At 33.8% G+C, this 23,806-nt stretch overlaps 2 protein-coding genes across 2 annotated transcripts; both read left to right on the top strand.

The window, feature by feature from the left end:
• Nucleotides 1–10,691: 10,691 nt before the first annotated feature.
• Nucleotides 10,692–12,635, top strand: LOTGIDRAFT_163806 (hypothetical protein; the record flags this gene model as incomplete). The annotated part of the gene is made up of 2 exons (XM_009060360.1): nt 10,692–11,037; nt 12,595–12,635. 2 exons carry the CDS (start codon nt 10,692–10,694, stop codon nt 12,633–12,635), a joined length of 387 nt encoding a protein of 128 aa, XP_009058608.1.
• An 8,752-nt stretch (nt 12,636–21,387) lies between these two features.
• LOTGIDRAFT_217722 (hypothetical protein) lies at nt 21,388–23,608 on the top strand (the record flags this gene model as incomplete). Its single annotated transcript, XM_009060361.1, has 3 exons — nt 21,388–21,826; nt 22,363–22,483; nt 23,537–23,608. Coding segments are annotated over exons 1-3 (216 nt in total), but the record flags the coding sequence as incomplete, so codon positions are not given.
• Nucleotides 23,609–23,806: the final 198 nt, after the last annotated feature.

Below are 23,806 nucleotides of genomic sequence, written 5' to 3' on the forward strand. Positions count from 1 at the left end.
AGATTCAGACAAACATAGGAATTTTAAAATAAATATTAATGAATGTACTTCTTCAAACAAAGGAATGGTTTGGTTTTCTAAAATATTTACGTGTATTAGTATCGAATTACATCAATCCATTTTCTATCAGATGTATGTGGTTCCTGAAATCCCACTAAAACTTTGCATTTTATGACGTCAGTATACAAAGTTCCATATATATCTATAGTAACCTTATCAGACACTTAGTTTTAGTAGAATTGAAAGAATGTCTTGACACTAGAACTTATCAAATTAAACTTTGTGCTACCTTTAATTATTTTAATTTTTATCTAAATTCTATTTGTGAGATTTATTTAAGAGAAAGTTTGTGTTAGGGCTACATGATAAGGGTGTGGCTGGTTACCATGGTAATATAAAACAGGAATGATGTAAACATCGAGACATCACCTTCACAATTAACTCTATTGATGAAAAACGATTCTGTATCAGAAATTTGGGTGTGACCGAGTTAAAATAATACATTATCAAGACTATTAAATACATCAACTTACAAAGTTTTATCTGGAATTTTTTAAATTATTATTTTTGTTTGAAATTAATATTAATTTTAAACCTGAAGACATAACACCAAAAAAAAAAAATATGATTTTCTAAATTTAGTTGTAATTTGATAAATAATTAATTCATAATGGAATTGAGTTGACTGATGATTAAATTGTTCAGGTAGAGTCGTTAAAAATAAAAAACTAACATTAATTTGTTTTATGTTTTAACATTTAGGAAAGTTTATAGCTCTTCATAAAAAGACATTTTAAAATATTTTAAAGAATTTTGACTCGAAATTGAGTTGAATATAAATCAAGTAAAATTCTTGAAATGAGGTAAAAATTCAGGAGAGAAAGAAAATATCTCTCATTAGATGTTGTAGTTGAAGTTTGTGACTTTTCACTAAATGATGGAATAAAACGTGAATTTTGTAGATTTTCAGTAAAAAAAAGTGGTTTTATGGGGCGTATTTGTGGACACAGTACAGGTAACGCTAGTGAGGTATATTTGACCATATGTTTAATTTAGAGGGCGTGTGTTTGTCCTCCACATCTTTTTGTCCTCAGATGACTCGGGTCACGCCTAAACTGTACGTTATAATCAAACTTAAAGTCATGTGATTTGGCGCAACGTAGCACCGTTTAGTGGACATGTTCGACGTTTTGTTGATTTTGAGATTGATAAGTAAACGTGTGTTAAGTTAGACAAGAAACGAAGGGTTTGTCTCATGTCAATAAGGTGTGGAGAATTGGACTAGAAAACTTGTCGATTGACATACACTGTTAAACGAGCGCAATTAAGATGAGCTCTGTTTCTTTGTTATCTTCAATTTATTAATTAGGAAGGCCAATCAGAATTTTTGGATTTCATTTTGTTGTTCTGTTTTAGATTATGGAATGGACTATAATGATGAAAACGATTAATTTTCGTTTCGTTTAGGATTAATAATTTAATTTTATTTAAATCAAATTCATTCCGTTTCCATAGAAATAGAAATTTGTAGAAATATTGACATCTAAGATGTAGGTGTGGTTTGTTTTAAAGTTTGAAGAAGAACTAAGTAATAGTTTATATTTTAGTTTTCTGTTTAATTTTGATAAAAAATAAAATTCTCAGACAATGTGGGATTAGATTAATCAGATTTCAAAAGAAATTGAAGAATTTGGAAATGAGGAGGAGTAACTTGTCTTGTGATACTCCCACGAATAGAGAGATACAAATATCTTTCTTGTATTTCATTCTTAATATAACATCAAAGATTTACGTTCAAAATGAAGTGTTTACACGGAAAGAAATTTCAAATATAGTCTACAAGAGTAAACATGTTTCATTTAAATCAAGTTTACTTTTGAACAATTCTCAGTATAAAATGCCAATTTTAGCCACCTGATAAGAAAGCATTATAAAATTATTATAAAAAATGCTAGTCATCAAAATTTGTGTACTCAAAGTTAGTTTTACCTTAATTCTTAGATTAAGGTAGTTTCAATGAAATTTTAAACTAGAAAACTGAAATTTTTATTTCATTTGACTTCTATTTTAAGTCTGTTTTATGAATTTCTTAAGAATGTATACAACTAGTAAGCTCCCTTTGTTTTAACAATATTATATTCTAGAGGCTAGGCTAACCAGCTAATTATTTAATATTTAATTAACTATGTTCTGTGATTAATTATCTTGCCTAATTATTTTCATTGCCCGATTAATTATTTTAATTTATTCATAATTCTACCACCTCAAATTGTTTGTTTGTATATTTTGCGATTTGGTTGGTTTTTTGAGGAAAGTTTTAACCCTGACAGTCAATAGATCTTTTATCATTTCATTATTATATTGAATTGGATTACAGTACAGATCTAAGTATTTTGTTTCATTTATTTTCTGTGGGTTACTTTACATATTCATGTATCAATCTTAAAATAATGGTTTACTGTGGAAGAATTCAACCACCAAGTACTAAGCTAGTGAGTTGTGAACTTACAACTGTGTTTCATTTAATTCCTGTGGGTTAATTGACATATTCATGCATCAGTCTTTCCATGTTTAAATGTTTAAGCTCACAGGTATAACTGGGGCTATGGGACTGTTACTAAACAGGGAATTTGATTGGTTTAAATTGTGAACATGATATTCATTTGAATGTCTTCGGATCACTATTGAGTGAAGAAACCCACAGAATATGATAAAAATGAAATACATAGAGCTGTATTTTAATAAATTTGTGCATTATTTCATTATATTAGATTTGAATTTGAAACACAATTATCATCAATCATATTTCAACTACTAAAATCAAGAAAATTTTCGTGTTTTTGTGAATTGTGTGAAATTTGTTGGACTTAAAATCTGATGATTTTGAATTTTTTTGTGTATTTTTATGCCCTGTATTTATTTATCTAATATGTAATTTTAACATGATGTATATTAGTGGTCACCTTAATACCTGAATAATTTTATCATTTTCAACCAAGTTTGTAGACCAGGGGTTTTCAACCTTTTTTTATAAGAAAATTTGATTTTTGAAAAGATAAAACAATTAATTAATAATAGGATTTTTAGCACTTTTGCTTTTGATTATTGCACAAAATAGATGTCAGTAGAGAAAAAAAAATAGAGTTTAGAAATTAGATTTTTATGGTTTTTAATGCGTTTCTTGTTAATTTGTTGTTTTTAATTTAATTTCTGTATTAATTGCACTTATCTTGCCACAAGACAACAACAGCAAAGATAGTTTAAATAATATCAGTTTCTATAAATATCTTAAACTCTGATTAATTTAATTTCGAATATCACCTACTTTTAGTCACAGTTGATATGTTAATAAGCTCAAATTTTGTCCTTGAATTTGATTTGATTAGATATTTAAATTATCAACTAATTAGGGTGTATATTTTTAACGAAGCATCATAATAATTAATTATTCGTCTGTTTGTTTGTTTGTTGTTTTGTTTACATGTCTTTGTTTACTGGTATGTATTGATTTGTTATATTTGTAAATAAAATATAAATATTTGTTTATAAAAGCTATGATATATATCAATTTGTATTTGAGCTTGTCAAAAGCTTACAGATATTTGTTCTGTTTTAGAATTTACTATTCTGCTATTTTTCCTAGATTTCTTTAGTTATTTCTCTTGCTGTTCTTTTGTAATAGAATTGAGCTGTATTATTTTTACATGTAGTAATTCTATATAAACATAATCAGCTATGTGGACTCTCTTAAAGAGAGGTGAGATGACAGACCAGTTTAAGATATCAGAAATACAAAGCAAGAGGGATAATTTGATTTATTTTTTATTTTGTAAATTTGTTATGTAGAGAATTTTAATTAATAGTGGTCACCATCCCTTCTTCTTAACAGACTGCAATAATTCTGACGCCTGTGCCAGTGCTTCTGAGAGTTCGCCTGGTCACCTTTCATCCCCTAATACATATTTCTTTCTTTGATTCTCTGTAATTTTTTAATCAAACCCGGTACTAGACTCACAACTTATGTTATTTTCTATATTTTTGTCTCAAAACCTATGAGATTTATGTATGATGCCATTTTTATTTGTGTGTGATGTCATCAATTATTGTATATGTCATCAGTTATTGTATATGATGTCATCAGTTATTGTGATGTCACCAGTTATTGTATATGATGTCATCAGTTATTGTGTATGATGTCATCAGTTATTGTATAATGATGTCATCAGTTATTGTATAATGATGTCACTATTTTCAGTGTAATTTGTGTCTCTATGATTATTAAATAATAATATAAAAAAGTAAATAAAATATAAATAATCTAACTGTGATTTAGTTTGTATTTAGAAACAGAATGTCGGATATATGCTTGGGGAGAAGGAATTAGGTCAACAAAAGATATATTAGAGATAAAACCAGCTAATTTCAACCAGACATCCTCTAGGTTAAAAGGGAGCATTTTGATGCTGATATCAGATTGAATTCAGTCTGTTTTTTACTAGTATGAAGGTTGACAAAAGTCTCATCACTGGCCAAGACTGTTAATACCTATTATTTCCTCTGTTAGTAAGCACTATAGCTACAGCTTCTTGACCACCTTCCATATAAAATATCTGGTAGGACTTCCAAATTGATTTTGCAACTTGTGATAAATAATATTTGTGTGATTTGGTCTAATAAAATTTGTGAGTAGTAGTTTATGTGATGTTATTCTTTAAAAAGCACTGGAGCAGTTCGTGTGATAAAATTAAATGTAGCCTATTGTGACAAGCAGAGTAGTGTTCTCGTTCCATCCCTTGATATTTCTTGTAAAGCAAAATCTATGTAATTTGAAGTTAATGTTGGCAGCAAAATATGAGCTCAAGTCAATAAAAGTTGAGTTGAACACCTTTCTTTACATTCTTATAATCCTGATCAGAGACATTACTTTTATTGAAGGTCCAAATAATGAAACCTGGTATCTTGACAGTTGTCATAACGCTGGTGGGCCTAAAGCTTCTACAAGCTCTTTTTTAGAGATTGGTTGTTGTCTGGAAAAATACTTTATGTAGGTGTTATGTCCCTTTACTTATTGGAGTATGGAAGAATTAGTTGTGGTCTGATTAAATAACGGAACAAGTTGTGGTCTGTTTCCTATTAAGATATGATGAGTTATTTCCCCTTGACTATACCAGGCGTATTCAATACCACAAATAATCAACAAAACATACCAAGCACAAAGCTGCTTCGATGCAATAAAGACAATTTGCTGCACCCAAACATTCATAAAAGGTAGAATTTAGTGACGTATTTAGGGGTTGCCTGTGAAAAGTCTTATTTTGAAGTGAAAACTATAAGCCCTATCAATGCTCAATGTTCGTCTCATGCCATCTGAAATCCTCTATTAAGGACCCCCACACCCCCTGCCTCAGGGGGCTTCGGCTTTCTGGACCCCAGAGAGACAGGCATTTTCTAGATACGCCCCTGAAGATGACTACATAGTTTGGGTTTTTTAAGAATTTCATTGATAGGCCATAAAGTCTATCACAGAGGTTGATATAGCGATATCTCTCTAGTAGGTATGACTAATGTTCCTTAACGACCCCATTATTACAGTAATAGACATACCAGAAATTAGTAGGTTTACCAATCGACTTCACTTACTATAATAAATCATATTGGTTACTGGCCAATAGTCACTATGATCGCCTTAGTAATTTTATCTGTAATGTTGAGTCTGCAGGCCACAAGATGTCAGTGTAACAGTCATCCTATTAAAGCGATCAATTGTACTTAAGACTCAGAAACGAAAGGTTTGCAATTATAATCTAGGTCTTAGGGGGTATTAGGGGTTGAGACCCGACACCGGGCCAACTCTCGAAAGCACTGGCACAGGCATCAAAATTTGTCTTGCCTTGAGGAGGATTCGAACCCTAAGCACCTAAATTGGAGTTGGGTGATGTTTGTCAGAACCTGCATCAACACCAATATAAAGACCATCCCATACAAATAAAATACCCCCCCCCCCCTCCATTCCTCCCCATAATAGCACTCCCAATTAACATTTAGTACCTGAATTCACCGCTTAGTCCCGCTATCTATCCCCTTTCTTTACTCCCTAGGTTTAGTACTTTACCAGGCTGATAAAGATAGTCAAAATGTGAGAGGTTCTGTGAGGTTCATTAAAGATATTATTTTTCTCTCATAACCTTCTTTTCTCACATCTTCTAGGTGTATTCGATTCTAGCACCAACTAAACTAACGCTCAACATCTCAACAACATCTCGGTCATATCTTCTCAATTTCACGTTTTCATTTTTAACTCTGTGATCTATTAGCACGGTGCCGACAATCGCAGAAGTTTCAGGAATTTTTTTTGCTTGTAGATTGGAAGGAAGATATACGTTGTTTGACGTTTGTTAGCTAACAGATCTTTTTTGTGTTCTCAAGTTCTGGAATATTGTAACAAAGTCTTGAATTTTGGTATTTTTAAACAAGGTGAGTTCGATTTATTTTCGTTTTTCTGGAATAATAATTTGTTCGACATGTTCGACATAATTGGCACGCAATGTGACCTACTAATTTTGTTGATATTGAAGAATTTTTCCATCTGGTATCCCTAATGCCTCATTATTTTACAGAATACACATGTCGATATGTTAAGAATGAAGTATGGTTGTAAAATGTAAATTCTTAAATTTCTAGACCGAAAAATAAAATGAATGGAGTTTTATGTCTTACTTATCTGTACCTGATTCGGCTAATGATGACGGGCAACATCATGCGGTGTGCAAATAGGGAAACTTTTGCCAAGAAAGCGGCATAAGGCTATATCGTCTGTCAGGTCGGAGTGTCCACTATAATCTTATTAATAAGAGTAGTATAAACTATAAAGACGATGATATCTATGATGATTGATAGAGGCCTGATGAAAATAATATTTATTTAATTAGAATATTTTAATTAACGGTTATCGTTCTGGATAGTTTAAATACAAAACATTTATTCTGTCTACAGATGATACGTATCTATCAGATATAGGCCTACTAGAGTATATAACACATACCTTTTAGCATCGCTAGGTAAGCAGCCCCATCTTCACAATGTCAACCTATTACGAACTTCGTCTTATACCTTGACTGCAGTAGTCACCTTTCTGTATCATGAAAATTTGTGAATTCAGCGGTTTGATTGGATTGTGCTCTGCTGAATACAGTCGGAGCCATCGACATGAAGACAATATGGCTTTGCATTCACAGACTTTCTATCAAGGCCTCTGATAGCATACAATCCGATCTTCATTCACAGACTTCCATGATACAAGAATAGTGGCTTTTGCAGTCAAGGTATAAGAGGAAGTTCGAAATAGCTTGACATTGTGAAGATGGAAGATCTTTACCAATTAATAGTATTCCTGATATCACTCTACTGCTGTGTATTTCAGAACTTCTTAAAACCCGTACCCTAAGCCCAATAATTTATACCAGATCAGCCATTTCCTTTCCAGAAATAGGTCATTCCCGACTTGAAGTGTAATTTATCTGATAAATGTCGTATTTCCTGATAATTTTGGAATAAAGGCGACTTTCAGGCGAGAAACATGGTGTCTTCTAAAAGAGTTAAAGAGATAGATTGGGGCTACCTTAATTAACCTGTTTCTGTCTATAGATATCATATCAATAATGAGGCAGGAATATTAATAATAACATTCTTTGATGTACCAGAAATAGAGTCACCCACAGAAAGTACACGAAACTACGTATCCAGGTTGATTGAATGGAGTTTTACGTTCTACTTTTAATGCCATGCAGAGTGCAAAGAGGGGCATTTTGCCAGGACAGCGGCATCAGTCTACTCTTTATCAATTAGAACAATTAAACGCCTTTTCCATGTAGGCCACTCCAACCTGCATCACTGACAGAGGGAAACTCGGGTTGAAAAATCTGAAGGTTTTTTTTTTTACCTATGCCGCGATTGAACCTTGGACCTTCAGGTTAGCGAACAAGCGTCTAACAGAGCCACTGCGAATCCTTCATTTTGATTGGAGTGATTCCTCATTCGGTCAAGGTTGGTTGGTTGGTAGATGACAAGTTAACGTTCGTTTCCAGTGGATGCTGATATCACAAACTATCATTCGGTCAATCTGACCACAAAGCTAAACACTAAACACTGACCACATGTTGACCAGCTGTTTTGATCATTATCTGAGACTATAGACAGCCGTGTTTTATTTCCTACTCCGGTTTGTTTGTAATTAATAGTGATTAGTTTTTAATTACTCTACTGTTTTTAACTGTATAATATACAAGGGGGTGTGAAGTGGCGATACCAGCCTTCTAGAACTGGGAGAATGTAATATAGGGACAGGCTTACTTAACGGGAGAGGGGAGGTTAGGGGGGCGGTCTGTTGAAGATTCCAAATATACAAGGGGGTGTGTTGTAGCGGTACTAGCCTTCTAGAACTGGGCGAATATATTTGGACAGGCTAACTTAATGCTAGGGTGGGTTCTCTATAAAACCTTATACCCCCCCCCCCTTCCTTACCCCTTCCTCTTGTTCTTGTTCCTGATAATTAATTATCCCGGCTTGACATGAAATTTGGTTGTTTTGACAAGATTAACCTGTCAAAGTATTTCTCCTGATGAAAATGTAAAAACCAAATCTAAGGTGTTGAATATTATCACGGCTAATTCTGTTCTAAGATGTTAGAATCGAGATTCTGTTGATGGATGGGATCATCGACCCAATCTGATATCTTAATAAAACCTGCAAATAGACGCCCGGTACGGTGTAAGGTCTGGTACGATGTACGGTGTCCGGGGCGGTGTACCGTCCAGTACGGTGTGGAATTATCAATACAATAGAATGAAGTGGAAGCGAATTCTGTCCGCACCTTGCCCTCGTATATTCACATCTTCTGTTTTCAACTGTATCGATAATCCATACAAATCATTCATTAATACCGACATAGGAGTTCCTTTATTTTTAGCAACAAAGAAACGTACACGTACAGAATTAAAAATACAGATTTATAAAAGATCAAGTTTTAACCCGGGGAATAAGTTTTCATTCTTTCTGTTGTATGTTAGTTTAGAAATTTGACTCAGAGTGATTTTAATTGTGGGGTTTATAGGTTTTATAAGAGATAGTCTCTTATAGAAGCACTGGCCAAGGTCACAAGTAGGGTTTGTAGATTTCAGCATTGGTTGTGAAAGATTTGTTTGTTATTGCAAGCTGGAAAGTGTTGTTCAGTGTAACCTCAGGGTAAACGTGCATTTTTAAATTTGAGCAAATTTTCTTTGAAGTTGACTAGAAATCGTACTGCCTATACGTTTCGGATATAGAATTAACATCAGGATAGTTGGTTTGGTTAATTTTTGTTATAGAAGCACGGTAATTCGTCTGTGTAGGAACGAGATGGTATAGATCTTCTGTTAAGAATTAAAGGTATATTCAAGGAATTTGTTGTATTTGATTATTTTCCTGGTTTTGATCTAAAACTCGCCATGAATGTGTTAAACGTATCATAAGAATATTTACAGGTTTATATGGAGAGTAATTAGGGTCGTAAACTAGACGAAGATTTCAGGTTAAAGCTGCAGGTAGACGTATTTAGAGATCTAGTACTGAGAGTGGAGAAGTTCCGAAAAACTCCTTTTTAAAGCAAAATATAAACTAGTGCGAAGTTAACTTATAATACTATACTTAGTTTTAAACATAAAAACTTACAGTAATCTACAATAAATGTAATAAATATTAAGTCTTCTTGTCATCAGTGAAACCTATTGTTTCGATAAAATTTAGGTGATAAGATCATATTGAATAGTTGAACACAATTTCAAGATATTCTACTAACAATCGTTACAGATATATTTAAAAATGATAAATGATGTAAGAAAGAGAACCATTGTATCTTTACATTCAAACAGTAATAATTTGTATTGAAGTGTTGAAGGAGTTTTAGAATGATGCCATATTTCTAGAGTTTATAATACCACAGTACCAACTGGACAGTCAGTATTTTAAATTAGTAACATCTGGTATAAGTTAAAGTATTTTATTAGACTGTAGTTTATCTTTCAAACAGTGAACACTAGTGAGTACATACAGTCGACCCGGGACTCAACGCTTTTTAACATATTCCAAGTACATACCAAAAACATATACAAGATAGTGAAGGATAATTTTTCAGATTTTCTCGACGTATTAGTTGTAGTACATTGGTAAACTGACGCCAGTTTTCAGAACCTTGGTGTGAAATTCAAGACATTAATTTTCAGGAATTTCTGACGTCGTGACTGGAATTGGTACTAAAAAGAATCTCGGTGTATTTTTTAATTCTGTGGTAGTGTTGTCTTGGATCGTGATTTTTTGGACATTTTGTCTTGGTAATTGTCTATTGAACTGGAATTGGTTCCAGTCTGTGAGACATTTACAGGAACCGACTCTATCTAAGTATTGGTTTACAGCTAGAATAGAGTAGAATAGTTGAAATATTCGTGTCGGTTGAAGTAGAAATATGACAGCCTGATTTTCAAACCAACACTTGTTATTCAGTGTCGACTTTTACAACCTAACTTCAACATTATTTTGGATTTGAACAGCGATTTTAACTCGTTTAGTTCCTTTAGTTTTGAAATTTTTGGGATTTTAACCGCTTTTAGTTCGTGAAGTTTTTGAAATTTAGGATTTTTGGATTTTATTATTTGGGAACTATGGAAGGTCACGATCAACACCCAGAAGATTTACAGGAACAAGTTCAAGACTCTGGGGAGCAAGTGCCACAGGAGAACGTCCAAGCAGAGCCAGAGCAAAATATTAATGAATCAAACGCTCAAGAAGAGATTCCAGAGCAGGTAGAGCAAATTGAAAGCGCTCAGGATCCGGAGCCAGGAGAAGCTCCACCGATTGAGGAACCGCTTATCCATCCAACAGAGCAGCCTGCAGAGCAAGTAGAACCAGGTCAACATACAGAGCCACTGAATTCCACCAACACTCTGGAAGTACTCGACGAAACCGAACCAGTTCGCGATCAACAGGAAAGTCCTAAACAAAAGAAAAGTAAGTTCTCTCCGGCTTTGTTTCAAAAACTCGTCTTGCTTTTTTTGAAGATGCGCCCTATTTTTGGTTGCATTAGTTTATGGGAATATTTTGTCATTTGATGGTACGGAACACATCTTGCCAACATGTGTGTTTTTACAAAATGAAAAAACGCTGATATAATTTCCGTTTGCCCCTTTCCAAATTTAAATATTTAAAACATTGACGAAATACCATTAACATTTTAATACATCAACAAAGGTACATAAACAAAACATTTTATTGATCTAAGCACAGGTCTGATTAAGTATTTTATTGGACTTGGGATAGTATGGGCCATGTTCAGTACAAATACTTTTTAAACGTTGCAATTAATCTTGTAACATGCCTATTAAATACAAATGGGAAAACTTCTTCAATACATGTTCGTATACTGAACGTCTGTATTGTGACAAATATATTTGCATGTTTTTAATAAAACAGAATTATACAGATATATAGATTGCTAAAACACTATGCACTATTGCCCCTCTGGATATAGTACTTGCGCCTCTGGTTATTAGCTTGCCCCTCCGAACAATCAAGTCTAGTTACGGGCCTGGAATTATGGCTCCAAATTTGAAAAATGATGATGAAATCTTCTGTTTAAAAGCTTCAACTGTCAACCCGTCTGTCTTATTTTTGATTTGATGGTATCTTGTTTCGTTATACACCGAACATAAATACAAAATACACACAGCTTAAACTCCATATAACATCTTTTATTGAAGATAAAACCAAATACCAGATGATATCAAATCTTCCCGAGTATTTTTACACATATCAAGTATTCTTTCATTCCTCAAAAATACGTTAGATGATTTCACGTTTTGAAACCAATACGTTATCAGTTGTATACTTTATCTCGCATGCGTTACCATGGTTACCGGTACCTCAGTTTGGAAGGTCAAAAGGTCAGGTTGTAATTAATCTTTATAAGAAGTTTTTAAAATTTGGAGATGTAAATATTGTGCCATGTGGTTTCTGAAAGAAGGTTTCTGTTTTTAGTGCATGCTTCACTCCTTTGATTATTGTATAGATGAAATCTGGTGCCGACTTTCAAGTTCAATTTTAATATCAGATGTTGCATCATTGCAGAAAAGATATTCCTTAAGTTTTCGACTGAAGTTTCAAATCAAGTGCCATGTATTTTCGGGTGTATCTTTCAAGTATTCAAATGTTGTTCATTGCAGATGATGTTAATATTCTTCATGTTTCCGTTCTTTTTTCCAATGAAGTGCCATTACTGATGATATATTTTTAAGTTTTCGGCTTTGATGTTTAGATGTAGTGTTACTACAAATGCTATATTCACTATGTTAAAATGCTATATTCACTATGTTAAAATGCTATATTCACTATGTTAAAATGCTATAGGGAATCCAAACTGGTGATTGAATGTTTTTACAACAAATAATATTATAGAATATAGTAAATAGTATACCAGTTATTATCAGTACCACAGTATCTCTGATCAATTCTGACCAGGTTACTACAGTTCACAAGATGACTGAAATGTTTTCCTATCTCTATTTTAAGTTCTTCTTCCCTCCCGTGCTGACAGATTCTTTCAAGTTTAACTCTATCTATCAACACCTAGAGATTACTGTAGATAACTAATTCTACTTCTGACGAGCTTTAATGATCTTGAACGATTTAGGAATTTTTTAGTTGTTGGAATTAGTGGAAGACCGAAGAATAAACTACAAAATCTGAATGTAAAGCCGTTCACGAGTATATAGATGATATGAATTGAGATCTCCGTCCTAATTTCTGGGATTTTTAAGCTATGAAGACGCACAATGCCATGCAGTTTGCATTGAGAGAAATTTTACCAGGATATCGGCATTTTCTCAATGATGTATCTGACAAAGGAACCATATCTAGTTCCTTTCTAGTTTTCTCTTATCCCCTTAGCCCTTATTACATATTTTAGGGTAGAGATCACATTAAATAGCGGATCTTAATTTTATAGTATACCATATTAGCGAGGTATACCTGTTAATTTGTCTGTGTTAGTGATACTGGTTTTAATTCTATTATTTCGAATTATGGAATTCTACCACCTCCAGCAAGCAGTGAAGATTATTTAAACAAACCACCCCGTATTCAATATTCTATTTAATCATTATCGTGTCAATGAAGTTTTCCCTCCAGGCCCAATTCCATCCTCATCTCGGTTCTTCCTTCTCGAGTAGAATGTATATATATATATATTATTACTAGTCGAGGCATGATATGTTAGGTGAACGTGTTGAGAATTATTCCGTTTTACTTTTTTTAATGGACGCCGGAAATCTGTACAAGAAAGACAATTTCGTTCAAAGCATGGCAAAATAAGGAATAAAAGATGTATATTAGCGGACTCCTCCAAAAAGAAGTACTATCAGGTGTTTTAAAAGAGTAAGCATGGTCTGGTAATGACCTATAATAAGATAATCTATCAGTGGAACTAGAGTAAGACGATAAGTATTCTGGATCTATAAAGATCTATTAGAACGGATGTAAAGTTCAGTGGGTCGACTCGAGATCTAATCTACATTGAAACACGTTAGTCTAACGTTAGGATTATTTTCTACTAAAAGGTTTGTTATATATTCTTACGTTTTTGAAGTATTTCTTCCTCATTTCTCGATTTATCGATTATACAAAATCTTATCAAGGAAAGTTATTCCGCAGTCAGAAGAATTCTTAAGAGAAGCTGGGTTATGACGTGAGACCTTTTCTCCTTTCCTATAAATTATCAGTATATCAATATCTACATTCATTTTCAGAAGATCAGTTAGTCGTCATCTGAATTTCTCGAGACTAACAGAATCTAAAATAGTAAAAAAGTTCGACTTAAAACTAGTCTCTGAGAACTGTCGATTGTTGTTAATTGGTTCAGGTTTTCGGTTCACTAGGATCTATCCAGTTCTATTATCATCAAGTCTATGTCTTTTTCACGACACGAAGAAATGTTCAATCACACAATATCTTGTTGGAATTAATATTAACAGTTTTTGTGCGAGCTATTTTAAGTTTAGTCTAAGATATTCTGTATGTAAGTTTTTAAAAACAATTTTAATATTTCACATTCGGGAAGATGTAAGACTCCATTCATTTTTATATTTGTTCAATTATGTAGTATCTCTTTGTGTTGTTTTAAACAGTAAAAGTTAAAATTGATGTGAAAAACACATTATAACTAAAAATCAGAATTTATAGCTGCTTCACTCGTAATATATCTAGACAGATAAACAGATAGGCTTTCTATTTTAAGGGTATGTTAAAATTAGTTTTGATATTTGTTGAAATGATGTGATATCTTACATGTGAATTATTCACTGTGGTTTAATATCATTTTGGCTTTAATAACACTGAACAAGATAATTTATATGTTATATTCAGTTATCTTTTGTGTAAAGGGGCCCTCACGTCACCAGCTAATAATGAGTACCGAACACAACTAACAACGAGAGTTGCATTCGGTGCCCTTATTTCGCAACCATACACAACTGGTAATAATTATAGTGTGAGGGCATCTTAATATACATTTAACAAGACTGGAGTATTATATGTAATTAAGCATTCCATGTTATCAATTGAGTATGCAAATATGCCATAGAAGATTATATACATGATATATAAGTAATTGGTAATGTAAATAGTACCATGACTATGTAGTATTATTGTTATGATGATGAGTTACAGGTGTTTCTCAAGTAGAATTGTTACGCTTCTTTCTTATTTATCTTATAAATACTCTTAGTTCAAGTAGCTCTTATGTTGCACTATGAAAATTACCTACTACTTTTGAAAACGTTAACGAATATTCTCCAAGGCAGGCTCGTAGCCAGACTGTTCGGGGGAAAGTTATGTATCTCCAGGGGCAATGGTGTATAGTATTTGATTGTAGTAATGGAATTGGTCTGTTCTCAGATTTTGTGTCACCCCTTTGGTTTATAAAGTAGATGATTTGATAGAAATTGAAGAGTTATCTATCTATTTGGTGATTGTAAGAAGTGTACAATATAACGGAAAGCGTTCGAGTGTTTTTATTTTGACGAAATTTTGAGTTTCAGACTGAGTAAAGGTTAAGGTTTTTATGTGTTCTTCATTAGAGACTAATGATTTAACGAAGGGAAATTACTTTGTTTATACTAAATCATTATTAACAAGCCTTATAGTACCATACACGGGTGTAATTTGTAAATTGTTAGTACATTACTGAATTGTTAGCACTAACAAGTACCACGATCTATTGTAATTACTAACAAACATGGTTAAAAGATATTTTGCAGTTGATGATATCATAATGTATGTAAATATACATTACTTGTACTTTCAAGTACCTGAGTCACTTGTACGTGTTGTTTGTACAGGCAGTACAATAATTTAATACAATTCTTCGGATAGGCCACTAATTTCCGAAACGATCTTAGCGCTAGGTTGTCCTATGGCCTTAACTTTTTACACTGTTTCTGGGATATCCAAAGGCCTTAATTTTTTACACTGTTTCTAGGATATCCTGGCGTTAAGATTGTTTCGAGAATACGTGGCAGGTCTAAAATCTGATAACCTTTAGACAGTAATCAAAGTGTCGCTCACCATCCAAATCATCTGATAGGCTTTGTTAACTCAACTTCTGTTTTAGAGAATCTACCTAGCTGACAGTGTAAATTTGGTTTGTTTATTTTCATCCTTTAAATCGTAACAAAGATTATCAGATTCTTTAATTAGAATTAATTGGACTAAACTAAGAAACGTGGTTGTTACACCTTCAACTATATCATCTTTCTAATGAGAGATTAATTAGTACAAATTACTAATTAGATGCCATTTTGTCCTAAATTACGCCGTAAAACTTACATCAATAACCATTATCGTCAATGGCTAAACTAGAAACATTTCGAGTTTCGTTTTGCGGTTGGGATCGTAAGTGTTTTTCTGTTACCAGCACATTGTTTTCAGAAGAATTGGACATAGCCCTTATATGACCTAGATTCTATTAATGCGATGCCAAATTATCTCAGATTAGTTAATTTTTTAAGTTGTAAATATGATATGTAACTTTAGTGTAAAAAATTATAAAAACTAGAAGTACAGCTGTAATAATATAATCTATAATCAACTATAGCATCTGTTAGTGTTTACATTCTGACGATTGTAACTTCTGTTCCTTTACTATTTGTATTTCTCTGTTCTGAACGTACAGTATGTTGACGAAACTTATGTTTAGAATACCTGAATATCTCTACGATTGTAAAAAAACAGACCAGACACGTTTTCACAAAGTATTATGATGCCTTTCGATTTTTTATACGGATGCATCTAGGTTAACCCTTGTCGCAGTTAATGCCCTTATGTTTGGTCTCTTTTATATCTTCCATAAAACAGACAAAGATAAGACTGAAAATGATGACGTGATAACCTACATTACCAGGCCTCTTATTATGACGTGATATATAAGACCTACATAATAAGACTGGTAATAATGACGTGATGATCTATATATAAGAATGGTAATAATGACGTGATAACCTACATTACCAGACTTCTTATAATGACGTGATATATAAGACCTATATGGTAATAATGACGTGATGACCTATATATAAAATGGTAATAATGACGTGATAACCTATATATAAGAATGGTAATAATGACGTGATGATCTATATATAAAATGGTAATAATGACGTGATAACCTATATATAAGAATGGTAATAATGACGTGATAACCTACATTACCAGGCTTCTTATTATGACGTGATATATAAGACCTACATAATAAGACTGGTAATAATGACGTGATGATCTATATATAAGAATGGTAATAATGACGTGATAACCTACATTACCAGACTTCTTATAATGACGTGATATATAAGACCTATATGGTAATAATGACGTGATGACCTATATATAAGACTGGTAATAATGACGTGTTGACCTATATATAAGAATGGTAAAATGATGCTATACCTGGTTGATTGAATTATTGTCATTAGCAAGAGGAAGACATCAAACGGCTGTGTAAGTTAATAGAAGATCATGGTAAAGTAAGGTAATGATATCACTGACGAGAAACATCATTATGTCAATATCCAAAATGGTGGTTTGTAAGTAATATAATCAGGCTGACAGATAATGAAGTTAACTATTATCAATATGTCTAGAGACATATTAAGGAGATAAAAGCCATCATTGGACGGACTCAAAACATCGCTGAATGTAGAATTAACACTTTGAGGGAGATTTTAAACATGGCACATAATCGCCCCAGCAGACGACACTCCATCATATGACACCTGAAACAGTAATAAAAGTATTTTCTTTATTTCAAACAGATTTAGGGTTTAGGACATTCGGCATAACAATCAATTAATGGCTTATCCTGTCGTTTAAACAGCTGTCAAAAATTAAAAGATGTCGCCTTATGTGCCTGAACGACAGTGGAAACACGTCGAAACGTTGTAATAAACTTTAACCAGTTGTTAAATAAAGCTGTGTCTTCAATAAGTGGCCCTCTCACCATACATCAGCTACATATATTTGGGAATAAGAAGAGCGCTCGAAACTTTCAAACACACCTCTTATGCAACTTGAGTTATGGGTAGCGTTCGGAAATCAGGGCCACTTTCATTATTCACAAATATACGTAACTAGTAATCACTATGGTTTGATGGTTCTTCAAATGAAATATTGATGATTTACTCTAGAAACAGTGACAAGATTTAATTCTAATAACTTGTTCTCGTCGTCGTTTAACTCACGATCAATGACAAGTTTGAACATTAAAGAAATAAAGGCCGCTGTAATGAATATATGTTATGGTTAATATGATATTCACCTTCTTGGGCGAATTTGGGCGTTAAACCCCAAGAAATACAGTGATGGCGGAGTGAATCTAACACTGTTTATCTTGGTTTCTTAGCATCCAAATGACGAGAAGCTGTCCATTGTGGCGTTTCTACGTTTTTTTTATCATTTTACACAGTGGAAGAATGAACTGTGGCCGCCCTCACCTGATGTTTCCTAAAACCTCCACTGGCATGGGAACAGCCAGTCGTGCCGAGCCTCGAACATAACAACTGACGAGCAGCGATTCGTTCACTGAGGCATTGGACCTACCCCTACCAAACTCTGAACTAAGGTTGGTCCTCCCTCGCCACTCTCAAGTTTCTTATCATTCTTCACAGAAAAGGAATTATTGCTTGTGAATCTTACTGGAGAATTATATGACCTCTGTTCTCTCTGAATATTACTTCATAGAAACATCACGATCTCTTCACTAGAAAGTAAACTAATATTTTTATTATCTCAGCCTAATCACGGTGATAGTAAATTACTAGTAAACACGGTCAATATGGTTTTACTGTTGGTGACACATTACAAGTAGAGTTTAACAGTAGAAGATGGACTTATATTGAATTAGGGACAAATTGCTTCCCGACTCTTGTCCCGGCTGATCGATTACCTGTTAAATACCGGAAACTATACTATTATTATACTTGTTGGTGATGAATACGTTTGGAAACATGTAGATACTATTGTTAATATAAAGTATATATTAAATACTCTGTTGCTATTATCGTTGTTTGTTTTTGAAGCTGTTTTAAAACGCTGAATTCGTCTGGACTAAAAGTGGATACAAAGAAAGAAAGAAACAGCTATATTTTTATAGGGATAACAACTTAGATTCACAAAGGATCTTTTCTATCATCTGGTTCTTGGCCAAACCTCTTGACATTGATCTTTCCCGGATTATCCGTTCCCATTTACAGCTGGGTCGACTGGAATTATGAGTGAAGATGACTTATTAAAGGCTGATCGAGATTAGAGATTAATCTCAATAGAATTGTGTTTATCAAAATGTATCCACTGTGTAAAAGTTAAATGTCATGTCTAACGGCAGTGTCTATCAATATTGAAACGTGACTCTGGGCCTAGAATACATTATACGTTCAAGTGGTATTTCTCTGTTTACTGAAATATCTGTACAATTATTACACTCTTATGAATTCTATTATTAGTTTAGGAGGCCTTAGATCTTTTAAATAACCGTATTGAAATCGCTTCAGTGAGATTTAGACATATTAAAACAGAACCTGAAACATGTTGTTACTCGGAGTTTCACGCTGTGGGTTCTCGAAATTATAGAAATATTAAAACAAAACAGAGAACTTTCTGAGTAACAACATGTTTCAGGTTCTGTTTTAATATTTCTATATGTAAACCAAGTGTTATAAGAGGTATATAGAATAAAGCTGCGAACCAATAATGATAGATAAATTACGACAACTAATATAGCTGTCTGATACAATATCCTTCACTTTTTATTTACCCCCAAACTATTTCAGTAGAACAGTCAAGTTATTATAAAAATAAATCAAAACTGTTGCCAAACAACCCTCTTACAAGACGTTACTTTCGCCTCAAGGTGTAATACTACACTAATAGTCGAGTGAAATTATTTTTAAGTATTTTCTGATAACAAACGGAACTCGTTGCCAATAATTCTGTAGATTATCAGGAATCGTGTTCATCTGTGTTTCCAGATCTGGTTGCGGTGCCTAATTTGTCAAGTACGTCTTTTGGATCTGCTCTGAGTTTGATAAGAGTTCGTGGTTTGTTTTGATGTGAATTGTGCCCAGTCTGTGTATCTGTGTTTTCTGTTGGACAACTGTAACTTTGATTTTAGAATATATCGAAGTGAGTTACCGAAACTACAATTTTGTCCAATCCGGCCTGTTGGCACAGTAGCTTAAATTGTTTGAAAAGCCTTACTCACTGACAATTTATCTTTTTCAGAGTGTTTACCTGATTTACCATGTTTCTCGAGGATGCGATTTGGTAGTTATGTTCTGAACGAACCATCAACAAATCAACCAGAGCCAGAAACTAACGGTAAAGTTACCACCAACGACAACAACCACACGACCTCACCAAAACACAATAAAAAGAAGATGACGAACGAAAACGTTGTTCTCAATGCCGATGCTGCAGCCAATCGAAAGCGGCGAAGCATTTACAGGTCAGTCCAAATTTTTGTCTTCTCTTCGAATTTTCAAAGGATATAGGTCTAGAAACCTCTCATTATAGTCCGACACATCTGATCTTACTCGTTCCTAGGACATAATATTCGGACGGGATATCGTCAGGGTTAGGGCCAGACATCAAATGTAATATATTCGAAGGGGCAGTGGGGCGTGGTGTCAAGTTGGAGTGATGATATTGGTCGGCCGTCAGACGGGAGGGGTGGCGCAATCCATATTATCCGCCTCTCCCCTTCTGCTGAGCCTAGTAAGGTAGGGTAAGGCCTGTGTCTAGATTATTTAAGTTGATTAACGTTTCACGGTTAGATGTCAGTTAATGCCGACTGGTCATATTGTTAAAGAGTTCCACCCTGGCTCCTGTAAGTTTAGAAGATATTAAAATAAGGTAGAAATGGCTCCGTTAAGACGAGCGGATATGGTATTTAATGTAAAGATTAGAGCCTGTTAGATGTGAAGATAAAGTATTAAAAGATGAAATATGGTTATAATTTAGAGGTTAATATCAGATAAACTTCTCTTATATTTCCTTTAATATTTAACACGTTTCTTACATTTTATACCATTCCTTCTTTGACCATTTGGATACAATCTGAAACACGAGTCACAATTTTCACATTTGGTCTCGAAACACTTAGAGTTAAAAGGATAGATCATAGGGTTAGTATTGGATTGGTTCAATCGGATGATTCTGTGCTGTTGGTTTGTTAGTTGATAACCCATGGTTGTTTTGTCCTGGGCGACTGAAACCAAGAAATAGTTGAGATAGTTTCTGAGCGGTACAGGAAATACGATAAATTATAAACAGAAGCAATCTTCTATCTTCGAATATATCTTTAAGGGTTAGTTCGAGTCTCTGACTATCCGAGTCTATCCATGGTCCATGAAGACGTAATTGTATCAAGATATTCTCAGGCCCTGTGAGCGACAGACGGTAGCGTTTCTAGGAAACATTTGGTGAGGAGTCGAGCAGCGGCCACAGGAATTTCTTTCATTATGTAAAATGATAAAAATGTTAGATTTAGACATCTCGGACTAAGAATCTAGTCGACCTATGTTTATGAGAATGTTAAAAATTACGGTATCTCGAACTAACCTACTGACCGGACTATGTTTATGAGAATGTTAAAAGTAAGGTATCTCGGACTAAGCTACTTACCGGACTATATTTATGAGAATGTTAAAAGTAAGGTATCTCGGACTAACCTACTTACCGGACTATATTTATGAGAATGTTAAAGAGATAGTAGTAGAGGAAGTAGGTTTATATCTTTCTGGATACCTGTATAACAGACATTACTGAGATTCTATACTAATAGTCATTCTATAGTACTATATTACCTCTAGTTGAATTCCACAGTTTTATCACGGTGTTTTGTCGGTGGTTGCATTCTGAGATTGGTTCCAAGTTTGGATTAATGATAATATTGACAATTCCTTGTGTCTCAAAATAAAAGTGACGCTTGTTGCTGTTGTGTGTTTTTGGATTATGAAATAGGATCCATTATATGGACTGATTTGTATATCAATTTGGACTTTACACGACAGACAGCTTCTCGAATTAAGAATAAGGAACCTTTACAATGCAGAATCTTGAATATTTATAAATAGACGCCTGTTGGTGTGAATTTGATTTGTATAAATGTTGATTTATGATTGGCTAATAAGAGATATATTGAGATTTGATTGGACTATATTTTTAAAGTGAAAATGATTTTTGGAAGTTTTAAAAGGTATTTTCTTTTTTCCTTTCTTCTTTTGACATGCTGATACTTCTTAACCACCTACAGTTCTTCTTCTTCTTCTTCGTGGTGGATGGTGTTCGCTTCGGAAAAATTCCATATCGCAGACGTTGAATAGGGATCGGGTTGCTCCCATGGTTTCTTCTGGTTCTTCTTCTTGATACTGCGTTCTTCTTCTGTGATTCTTCTTGGCGATCTATCGAGAACTAAGTCCCCAATGATCGCCACACCTACAGTTCAAATTCGGGAAGTTTTAATACCATGTATAAGCTATCGCCAGCGAATACAACCAATCAGAGCCCTCGTCAGAAAGGCTGTAAACATTATGACTTTGTATTTGCAAACTTTCTGATTGATTGTATGCGCAAGCGTACAATCCAATCAAATCATTTTATTTACAATTCCATGATACAAGAAAGGTTACTGTACGATGTTCGTAATAGCTTGACATTGTGAAGATGATATTGAACCTATTCCAGTATTCCAGTTTCCGACTTTTATCCTTAAAATTGTATTATTTTTTTCAGATCTGCTCTAACTAAACTACTATGTGGAATGTATTGTCTACTACTGGTGGTATTTGGTATAGTGTTTGCTATTGCCAATGCTTTAACTGTGAAGGAACGAGAACATAAATTTTACTTGGAGGTAAGCAGATCACAATACACCATTCGCTTATTCAGGGATTTTCAACCTAGTTCTTTCCATTAACCCTTTCAAGAGCATTACTCCCTTCCGTATATAATTACTTTACTTTTCTTGACTTTAGTCATAAATTGGTATAGATTATTGGCCTTAAAAATATCAAAAGAAAGTTGCAGTAAATCTGAATCAGATTGGACCACCATTAGCTCCTGGACGAAATAAGATTCAGGTGATCTATTTTACGGTCTCATTCCCTCGTTCAATTGACTTCATAGTTTAATGTTTTACACATCAGGTTTTATCCTCGTAGTTAAATTTGTAACTGAGTTGAGGTGAAATCTGATATCTCACATGTTCTCATCTTTAAACCATTGCAGTTTTTATACTAGTTAAATACCTACAGCCGTTTTACACTAGTTAAATACCTACAGCCGTTTTACACTAGTTAAATACCTACAGCCGTTTTATACTAGTTAAATACCTACAGCCGTTTTACACTAGTTAAATACCTACAGCCGTTTTATACTAGTTAAATACCTACAGCGGTTTTACACTAGTTAAATACCTACAGCCGTTTTATTTTACACTAGTTAAATACCTACAGCCGTTTTACACTAGTTAAATACCTACAGCCGTTTTACACTAGTTAAATACCTACAGCAGCTGGGACATTCTGAAGATGTTTTAATCTCGGTCTGATTTGTTCGGTGTGGCCTTGAGTCACATTTCCCTTGCGTTTATCCTCCAATCTTTGTAAAAATGAATATACCCCTGATCTAAAACATCGTCTGTTACCCAGGCCAGTGCTTTCATTGAGATTCGTCTCAATACATACTAATACTAACTTCCGTTTGTCCATTCTGAAAGAATATTTGGATTTGATTAGATTTGTCAACATGACATCCGTTGTTGTCCCATCATTTTTCGGTCGTAATAAATGCTTACACCATTGAACCAATCCATTACACAATATATACAATCAACATTCCAAACAACAATGCATCAAATCTGAGTCCAATAATATGTCTTTATTCACCATCGATATATATTTTTCAGGTTTTTCTGATCTATCTGTATTCAGGATCGCTGATCATTTTACTGTATTTTCAAATCGGTATATTGAGAGGTGTTTCCAATCGGACCAATTACATGGATAATAATATTAAAGTCATCATGAGGAGATCCACGGAGCAGATTCAGACCTCACCAGCACCAATCCGGAAAAACGATTCTATGGTGGAAGAAGGCGGAGAAGGGCTGGATGATGCTGAGATGAAAAAGGAACCCATTGATCATTTCGCAGCCGTCAGTAACGCCTCTATCAGT

Source organism: Lottia gigantea (genome assembly GCF_000327385.1).
Source record: "Lottia gigantea unplaced genomic scaffold LOTGIsca_42, whole genome shotgun sequence".
NCBI classification, from domain to species: Eukaryota; Metazoa; Mollusca; class Gastropoda; family Lottiidae; genus Lottia; species Lottia gigantea.